Source organism: Montipora capricornis, chromosome 7 (assembly GCF_036669925.1).
Source record: "Montipora capricornis isolate CH-2021 chromosome 7, ASM3666992v2, whole genome shotgun sequence".
Taxonomy (NCBI): domain Eukaryota; kingdom Metazoa; phylum Cnidaria; class Anthozoa; order Scleractinia; family Acroporidae; genus Montipora; species Montipora capricornis.
This window is the reverse complement of record NC_090889.1, coordinates 25,836,773-25,846,772: the sequence shown is the minus strand read 5'-3', so window position 1 is coordinate 25,846,772 and position 10,000 is coordinate 25,836,773. Positions and strand designations below refer to the sequence as shown.

The 10,000-nt window shown below is 40.9% G+C and overlaps 2 protein-coding genes across 2 annotated transcripts in view; both read left to right on the top strand.

The window, feature by feature from the left end:
- Positions 1–2,574, top strand: part of LOC138056586 (SLIT-ROBO Rho GTPase-activating protein 1-like) — a 24,721-nt gene extending 22,147 nt beyond the window's left edge. Inside the window, exon 18 of the mRNA XM_068902416.1 lies at positions 1–2,574. This exon is cut by the window's left edge and continues 517 nt beyond it. Within this exon, the coding sequence (XP_068758517.1) occupies positions 1–454 (454 nt within the window). The 3' untranslated portion in view covers positions 455–2,574.
- A 2,807-nt stretch (positions 2,575–5,381) lies between these two features.
- LOC138056630 (ubiquitin-like protein 4A) overlaps positions 5,382–10,000 on the top strand; it is a 5,698-nt gene continuing 1,079 nt past the window's right edge. The window contains exons 1-3 of the mRNA XM_068902471.1: positions 5,382–5,531; positions 5,634–5,739; positions 8,337–8,521. Of these exons, the coding sequence (XP_068758572.1) occupies positions 5,481–5,531; positions 5,634–5,739; positions 8,337–8,521 (342 nt within the window). The 5' untranslated portion in view covers positions 5,382–5,480. The remainder of the gene's footprint in view (positions 5,532–5,633; positions 5,740–8,336; positions 8,522–10,000) is intronic.

Below are 10,000 nucleotides of genomic sequence, written 5' to 3'. Positions count from 1 at the left end.
AAAGAAGGCTCCCAGAGAAGAAAAAGAAACTGATGGCTCTGTTGAAAAGACCTCTGATAGAGAACAGCCGGCATTCAATATACCGCGGCTACGCAGTATCTCACCTCATCGAAAGTCATCTCCGACGATCCAGGAAAATGAGAAGAAAGCCGAGGAGACAAAGGAGGAACATCGGCGATCAGTCGAAGGGATTTGGCAGCCACGAGAGGACTCCCCTGTAAACAGAACCCCGCCGAATAGTCCACGGGCCTCTACTGGAGGGAAGATACCGCCAGCTGTCCTTCCAAAGCCAAAAGGAGGGCGTAACCCTCCACCGCCTTCCCGTAAAACTTCCGATGATCTGATAGCATCACTGCATGCAGCACAAGCTGTCCGCAATCATCGTGGGAGCGGTTCTGCCGAGGACCCGAGAAAGAGTAGGGGGTCTTTGAGCGGGGACGATACGTCTCTCTGATAGGGTAACTATACCCCTAGGGATAGCTTATTATCCCCCCTTTTCTATAGGAGGCAGCATTGGGATGACAATGTTATTTTTTATAGAAGATTTATGACAAAATTTGTGTTACAAATTATGTAGGTTATCTATGAACCCTCAGAACTAGTTTAACCGACTTAACCAAATTTTGTGTGGAAAATTTTACAGTTCGAGCGACTAGTCACGTGAAAAAAATATACAATTTTCAACCCTCGGCTCGTTATTTATGTGTTCGTGCCGGCCAAAGACTTCTCTGTGGTGGAATAACAAGTTTTTAAAATTTCTGCCTTTGCTGTTTAGCCTACTGGAGCAGATATTTTTCAAGATCAAATTGCCCCATAAAACCTGCTCTGATTCACTGGGCGGAAAATTTGATGAGTTCATGTTCTTCGTTGGTGCAGATACGTGGGTTTCTTTTTGGTTGTTTATATAGAACGGTGGTCCTGAGTGTAGGCAATCGGTTTGGAAAAGGGGGAAAGCACAAAGTTAGGCAGGAATTTGCAGCAAGGCCGCGACAGGAGAAACTTAACAGGGGTGCCCTGACGATAATCTTCGGTGAAATATTTGTTCGGGACAAACTGCTCTAAGAATTTCGGGTCTACGTTGCCAAACAGCTGCAGACTTCTGTACTAAAACGTCACCTAAAATATTCCCGACCAGGGAAAAGTAGTCCCTTTCGTTTTTGGAAGGGTTATTTTTGCAATTAAAATGTCACCTAGCACTTTCGGATGAGCAAATGGTTCGAAGTTCTTATAGAAGGTATAACGTTCAGCTAGCAATTTCTGAAATGAAGATATTTCCTAAAATTTTCGGACACTTCAATTTTCAGCTAAGATGTCCAAACAGATTAATTTTTTTTCTAGGTGATAACACATCTCTTTAGATAGTCTTTATACATTACAAGGAGCCTAGAAATTTCTCTCAAAGGCTTTTGGCTTAATTTGTTCGATGGGTGCACTGATTCACTGGGCGAAACAGGAGAAAATGTTTGCCGAGTTATCTTCATTGAAGTCGGCATAGTAGCGACATTATTATTCAAGTTTGTGTCTGGAACTTAGAGGACTGATTTATTTTATATAAAAAATGAACTTGTTTATTTCCTTAGGGGTAATGTTAACAAATTACAATCACCGTGGAATTTTAAAGAGCTGTAGCGGCAAGTGGAATGACCGTGTAAATATGCAATTTCAAAGTAGACATACCTTTTCAGTAAATATGGATCAATCTTTCAGGGTTTGTTACTAAGTGTTGTTATTTATGATTATCTTTTCTCTGTATGCGCTTGAAAAGAAAGTCGATGTTTTTACAACTCTTGCGCTAGTCACGATTTTTCAAGCCTCTTAGATCCGTTAAAATATCCTCAAGTCGTCTGTCATGAGCAAAGTGGTGAAGACAGGGCATATCATTTCAAATGCCTTGGTAGTATTTTAATGACACTTTCATTCATATAACGATCGTCTTGTGCTTCGCGAATTCTTGATTTGCCTCAATATCGACAAGCTCGTGCATTTTAATTTTTTTTGGAAACCGTTTGTTGCGTTAAGTTCAGTCGATTCCGGTTTCCTTAGAGCACTCATACATTTTATGATAACTTTGAAAATGTCCTTGCCTTCGAAACAAGGTATTTTGGCCTTATAAGTTTCGCGGAGCGACTTGAATGTCGTTGGGTATCTGAAATATCTCGCGGACTACAAGTGTCGCGTTTCCACTTCACCAGGCTTGCCTTTAGCTGTTCATTAAATTTTAGCTCTTGTTCGAGTGGAAGCCAAAATAGCCCGCTTTCGGCATATTAAAATTCAGTCCTAAACAAAAGGCATCATCTCGAGGCTCTGGGGAATAAAGTCATACTAATCCTTATATTTATTCCCCAGAGCCTTTTGATGATGCCTTTTGTTTAGTTCTTTTAGTAATTTTAGTGTAACGAAAGTGGGCTATTAATGTATCAATTTCTTTATATGACTCCTGTTTCATAAATTGAGAAGCGGTATTAGTAAGTTTAAAAGAGACATTAAAAATAGGTCGAAGAAATATTTTGGTGAATGTCAAGAACAATGATAGATAACTTATAGAGAAATGAAATAAAAGTCAGTATTTTACAATTTTTTTCCGATCATTGAATTTTAATTTGTTTGAAATATTGTCTTAGTCGTGTCCTTTACCCATCGCTGCTAGATTTATTGCTTAATTGATGATGATGACGAAACGTGTAAGTTGGAGTGTCGCCTTGTCAGTCCCTGATACAATAATAATGTACAGCATTTCAAGTTTTTGTTCTTTTAGAATCATCGCGGGCTGCTTCTCACCAGCGATCTCGTCCCCAGAGCCACTCGCTTTTATTTACCGTTACGAGGACCAACACGCAAACTCAGTGGCGTCTTGATCGTCAGCTTTTTTTTATGTTGGTACAAACACGCCCATTATCGACAAGTTAATGCGCATGCGTATTTTTGCCACCCGCCTTCACAGTACCGTTACGCAATCTCGTCCCAGAGTCCGTTTTTCTTTTGGTCAGCACCAAGAACACGGAGTCAAGCCACTTTCAATTTATGCGCAGTCGTATTGAAGGTTCATTTTTGTAACCGTTGACAACAACTGTTTCAAATTTCTGAGCGTGCGTAGACGAGCCGGAAGTCCGTTATTTGCGGACTTCCTGCCTTGGAAGTGGCCAGAGTAAGGCCAGAGTCCTTTTTCCTGGTGCTGACCAAAAGAAGAGCGGACTCGGGGGACGAGATTGACGGTCCTGCGAGGACCAACACGCAAACTCAGTAGCGTCTTGATAGTCAGCTTTTTTTTGTTTTTTTTGGGACAAACACGCCAGTATTTGACAAGGCAATGCCCCTGCGTATTTTGCAAGTGTTTACGCTTTTGTTCATTGAGAATGACCAGGCTCTTAAGTCGAAGGCTCGCTCATATCAATGGCGATAGCACACAAACTTCAGTAACTCAAGAAGTTTGGATACACATGCTTGGGTGACCTGTGTATGTCACAGCGTCTCAAACGGAAGGGAAGTAAGACACGCCAGCGCAGCTCAAGTCCTCTTTCCAAGATGGTGGACGTTTTTTTTTTTTACTTTATTTACGTTGAAGTAGTTCCAACCTTGTATTTCCTTGCGTTTTCATTTGCGTCGTACGTGTGAACCAGGTTTTTAGCAAAATGTGGGAGCTAGATTTTATGCCATATTTACGGTGCTTTTTAAGGGACATCTATTTCTTCTCTCCTCTTTCGTAAGAGACAAGTGTTTCTTCTCTCTATTTTTAATCTTGATTTTGTCCGCCGCTCCCTTTTTTTCTGCAGCTCACTTTTTTTCTGCCGCTCACTTCACTTACGTTTAGTTTAAGTTGACAGAAGCGAAGCAAGTCAACGCCGAAGTTAAAGTTTTTCAGCTTCAAGTTTCTTCAAGTTTCATCAATTTTTTTTAAGTGTCTAACATTGTTTCAGTGATTGCAAAGGCAGCACCAAGGTAATTATTTTGCCTCCCCATAACTTCTACATAATTAGCTTACACGATTCTTTAGCTGTGCCGCTTTCCCTTCAACTTTGGTGAATAATTAATCGTGCATAACCTTTTCCATTAGGTTACTTCCTTTTCCTTTGTTTTTATATCTTTTTGGAACATGTAATTTTAACTTTTCTTTGTAGCCGTTGTTGACACAATCTTTCCGCATTTTGCTGCTCGGCATCCGCGTTGTAGCTTTATTGAGCAGCAGAGGCTTACTTATAAATTTATTGCATTAACGATTGACTGTATTTATTTTATATTTTTACAAGTTTTTGACGTTAGCTGTTTTAATTTAGGGGATTTGATCGAACGCTCACTAGATCCGATCCGTCCCTCTTAAGATGATATACTGTATATGGAGTGGTCTGAACTTCCAAAAAGTTGACTGAGAAAAGAAGCAGAGAATTGCACTGGCATAAAAGAGTGTGTGTGTGTTTAGAATGGGAGTGGGGGGTGGGTCGAATTTCCGGTAGAAATCAGAGCTGACTGTAAATCACGTGATTTAGAGCCGTTCACTGTGAGTATTGCCGACAAAAATATAAGGATTTGTATGGGAATCCCGATAAAAAGCTTAAGAAGATAATTATATGAAGAAATTCTCAATTAAAAAGCGTAACTTTATCGCCATTGTCAACGGTGTAATAAACCGTTGACAACCACGAAATTGAGAAATGGCTCGAATCGCGTCGGATCTAGAAAATAACCATACATGAAGACAATTACCCACGTTGGCAATAAGGTTAGTCTTTTTAATTGAGATTTTTTTTCATATAATTATCTTCTTAAGCTTTTATATTATCGGGATTATTGTCGTCGAGATTACGGGATTCCCAATCCTTATATTTCAGAAATTTGCTCCATTCGCTCTGACGAAGGGCTAGCGCTCGAAACGTCAGCTTTTAGAATCTCTGTACGGTGGCCAATTTACATTATCAACTCCGTTGATAAAACCAAATTTTTGTATACTACTTCCCCACCGACGCAGCACCACAGTTTCTTTAGAAACTACCCCTTCATTCTTATATTTCAGAGTTTTGAAGCAAGCAACCGTGGACAATCTTCCTGTCGGTGTACGTTGGATCAGTGTATTTGAATTCAAAATCTCTGTAACTGCCAAGTTTTATCACATTTTTTCCAGTATTACGTCAACATCCATTTACTATATATATATGTACATAGAAGCAATAAACTCTCATTGCACCTGAAGAAGGCTGGTTTGGCTAGCTGAAATATAGTACACCACTAAAATCAAATCAAATCAAATCTACGTTGTATCGGCTCTTGCTTAAAACACTTATATTTCACCCCGTGAGATTGTCGGCCATACTCACACTGAGCTTGGGATGCCTGTGATTTCAATCTGGTCTTACATGAAAGCCTTTCCTTATTGGAGGCACGATTAAGCTTAGTGGCCTGGCTGGGGCTGACTCGGTGTTGACGTCACTTTTACTTTCTTTTTATGCAGTTTTTTCACCGCTAGACTGCGCCTAAACTTAATTCGGTGTATGATGCAGATAACTGTAAAAAAGCTAAATGGCCAGGAGGTCAGACTAGAGGTAATACCTTTTGTTGGCTTTATCCAAGTGTTTTTTGTGTGCCTCATCTCTTGATTTGAATATTCGGTTGATGGCAGAGTCTTTGTCGCAATTCCTCGTTAGGTTTCTTGTAACGACCTGGTTTCTACGATTAAAAAACTAGTTTCTGAAAAGCTTAAGATTCCTGTTGCACAACAGAGGCTGGTTTTCAAGGGGAAAACATTACAAGGTAAGAAAGCATAATTTTACAGATGTCTTACTGGAGATCGGCTATAATTTCATCGAGTAACGAGTTGATATGAGTTTGAATTGAATTTGAGTTTGAGTTAAGATTGAGGGAGCGATTTCAGAATACCCCCTCACTTAGGAGCGTTAGTGCTAAGATGCCGTGGTCCGTGGTCCGCAGTCTGGCAGTGAATGACTGGGTTCGTGTAAAGGGCTACCGCGGCCCGAGGTCCCGCAGTGGGCGACTGAGTGTTTGTGGAAGTGCTACCGTGGTCCGCAGTCCTGCAGTGGGCGACTGAGTGTTTGTGGAAGTGCTACCGTGGTCTGCAGTCCTGTAGTGGGCGACTGAGTGTTTGTGGAAGTGCTACCAAGGTCCGCAGTCCTGCAGTGGGCTACTGAGTGTTTGTGGAAGTGCTACCGCGGTCCGCAGTCCTGGAGTGGGCGACTAAGTGTTGTTGAGAATGCTACCAGGGTCCGAGGTCCCGGAGTGGGCGGCTAAGTGTTTGTGGAAGTGCTACCGCGGTCCGCACTCCCGTAGTGGGTTACTAAGCTTTTGTTGAAAGTGCTACCGCGGTCCGCAGTCCCATAGTGGGAGTGAGGAAAGAGAGGAAATTGAAAGGGAAAACCGTAAAATAAAAGCTAAGATTTGAAAAGAGTGCTTAGGCCTAATCACTCCAACGGGCGCTTAGGCTTAATAAGTAAATGAGTGCTATGTTGTTCACTCGCTCTCGGTATAACGTGTAGTTAACCGAACCGTAAAAGAAAAGCTAAGATTTCAAAAGAGTGCTTAGGCCTGATCACTGAAACGAGCGCTTAGGCTTAATCAGTAAACGAGTGCTATGTTGTTCACTCGCTCTCTGTATAACGTGTAGTTAACCGAACCGTAAAATAAAAGCTAAGATTTCAAAAGAGTGCTTAGGCCTGATCACTGAAACAGGCGCTTAGGCTTAATCAGTAAACGAGTGCTACGTTGTTCACACGCTCTCAGTAGAACGTGTAGTTAACCGAACCGTGAAAGAAAAGCTAAGATTTAAAAAGAGTGCTTAGGCCTTGTGACTGAAACTAGTACTTAGGCTTAATCAGTAAACGAGTGCTATGTTGTTCACACGCTCTCGGTAGAACATGTAGTTATCCGAACCGTAAAAGAAAAGGTAAGATTTGAAAAGAGTGCTTAGGCCTTATCACTGAAAAGGGTGCTTAGGCTTAATCAGTAAACGAGTGCTATATTCTTCACACGCTCTCGATAGAACATGTAGTTAACTGAACCGTAAAGTAAAAGCTAAGATATGAAAAGAGTGCTTAGGCCTTATGACTGAAACGAGCACGTAGGCTAAATCAGTAAACGAGTGCTATGTTGTTCACACGCTCTCGGTAGAACGTGTAGTTAACCGAACCGTAAAAGAAAAGCTAAGATTTGAAAGGAGTGCTTAGGCCTAATCACTGAAACGGGCGCTTCTCCGATGAAAGTGATTTACGACAAGTTGGTTTGAGTAATTGAAGTAACACTTGATCTAATTTGTATTGCAAGGGAATAAACAAAGAAGGCCGCGCGACTTCCGTTGAACTTTTATTTCAGCAATTTTCATGTGAATGGAAACTCAGAAGTGTAAATCATACATCAAGCCATAGAAGGCGATTGATTTATTGATTGATGGATTGATTAATTATGAGATTCTTTTTGAGGGACAATCGACGCTAGAATACATCGCGATGTAATTTTTTTGCCCTGGTTCCAGCTTTTGAAAATTGCCATAACAACGGTGAAAGATTTAACCACTGCGGGACCGTGGTGGTAGTGCCGAGTACATATATGTAAATTATGCTCCACTGTGGGACTGCAGTAGCACAAGTAAACTAGGCACAACTGCGGGACTTGGAACTGCGGTAGCACAAGTAAACTAGGCACAACTGCGGGACTGCGGTAGCAGCTTTCTAAGGTTCAATGTAAGTGACTGCGGGACTGCGGTAGCAGCTTTCTAAGGTTCAATGTAAGTGAGGGGGTATTCTAGAATCAAGCCAGATTGAGTTACATTTTTTGGCGTTTTTCGAAATTAAAAGTAGTAAATATGTAGTACAAGGCACTTCGAAAACTGTTTTCTCCGCGTTGAAAGGTATATTTGCATAAAATTTTGCAAAATGGCAAAATGAAACCTCTGTGTGTGTTCAATGGATTTAAGTGTTAAAATCCTTCAACTATTGATGTTTGAAGATATAATGCTTGAGGGAAAGAAAACTGGTATCTTGGTAATGAGTGCAAGGACAACTAAAAAATCAGAGTTCGAGGCAGGCTTATAATTCACAACCTCCATAACACAAGTCGGATTCTCTACCCATTGAGCTACATGTACAAGAACTTGTTTATCCGGGTTTTTCATGTACTGTGTTTCCTGATGGTCTGTGGGTGTCTCAGGTTTAAAATCATTGCAACTATTGATGTTGTGTAAGGCCATGTAAATCATCAGTTTTTCTCTTTGTTGTAGTTCAAACATCTTCCTTTTACATTGCATTGAAATAATATTCCTGTCACTGTCCCCCTTCCTATGAAAATTGTCTACCTTAGTTCCTTGTCTTATTGGTAACTGTCTCATTATTACTTGACAGATACTACTTGTTTGCGTGAACACCTTATACTTGATGGAAGCAAACTCCACTTGTCCATAAAACAACAAAGTGTTGGCTCTGCAAATGTTGAAGATCCAAATGAGTTTTATGTTCAATTGAGAGTTTTCCTACGAAAGCATTTCAGTGCTCAAGATACAGAGAAGGTCATGGCCAAATTTAAAGAGGTATCTGCATTGGCATATTCCAGTTTTGACAAAGACGCCTTGCATCATTGTAGTTTCTGCTTACTTAGCCTTATGCACATGTACCTGAAACCGTTTTGAGATGCCGTTGTCTAGAGCCATTTTTTGGAGAGAAGAGGTCAGACCACATCACTGGGAATTACGTGTTCTACATGAAAAATGTCTTATTTAATGAGTTAATTAAGGCAAATAAACCACTGTAAAAATGATTTATAGGCTGATGTTTTGATAGTTAGCCAGTGTTCTCACCAGGATTTTGTCTTGGAGAGTCACAGGGCCCCCTTTCCTGAAAAATAGGGGCCCTGCAGGAGCTTAAGCGGGACAAAGTTATTTGCACTCCATGACTAGGGTGGAAAAAGTCCTTCATGATTTCTCTGTCCATTTCATCAAGGAACTTTCAAATTGGAACTCTTGCAATGGTGGCCCTTCAACAATATTGTAAATGCATTTCATTTGTTCGCCTCAAATCCTACAGGTCATGATCTTTTGGTCGGCGTACTTTGACTGCCATTCACTCTGAAAAACAAGGTCATTCTTCAATGAAATAGCTTTTTGATCCTTGCTTGCTACGTTGTCCTCTTCACCAGTGTTTCAATGATATTCTACACTTTCTTAAATCCTTGGTACTTTAGGTACTTTATTTCTTGCGTGCCACAACAATAATATTAACATGAGCCCGCCCTACACTCCAAATTACCTGTTACACAAAGTACCTACCTGATCCAATATTGCGGCCAAGGCAACGCTCGTGTGACTGACGATCGGTAAAAGTCAACAAAATTGTAGGCTTTGAAATGCTTTGATAAACTGTTTTCATTCAGTTGAAGAAGCAAAGAGCTGGAGTATTCACTGGAACCATTAGAAGATAGAGAACCAACCGCCAGAAATGTCTGCGTTCGCAGGCTATTAGAGGACTGCTAACTTTTAAAAGGCTGTTTCGCTCGTAGCATCAATGTGTGCCCAAGTGGGCACAATGCATGGCTTTTAATGCATCATGTCTATTTTTTTGTGGGAATATCGCAAGGGCGTGGCCTGGTGAGAACACTGTTAGCCTTTCGTCAGAGCACATTGGAAAGGGCTATTAAGTGCTCAAAATGTCAGCTCAGAAATCTTTCTAATAGTGGTCAATTTACCTTTATCAACTTTGAGAACACCATTTCTTGTGTTTCATATACATAGCCCCCCCCCCCCTCCGCCCAAAAAAAAAAAAAATATATATATATATATATAGAGAGAGAGAGAGAGAGAGAGAGAGAGAGAGAGAGAGAGAGAGAGAGAGAAAGCACTGGACAACTTCTGGGGAAAACCACTACACTACACTACACTACACTACACTATCAGTACAACCATGCTGGCAACATGGCTGATTGATCTACTTAACTGACTCTTTACATTAATTACCCTTGTCTGCCTGTGAATCACATGTTGATCCAGGGTTATCACATAGAAAAACTGGCCCTT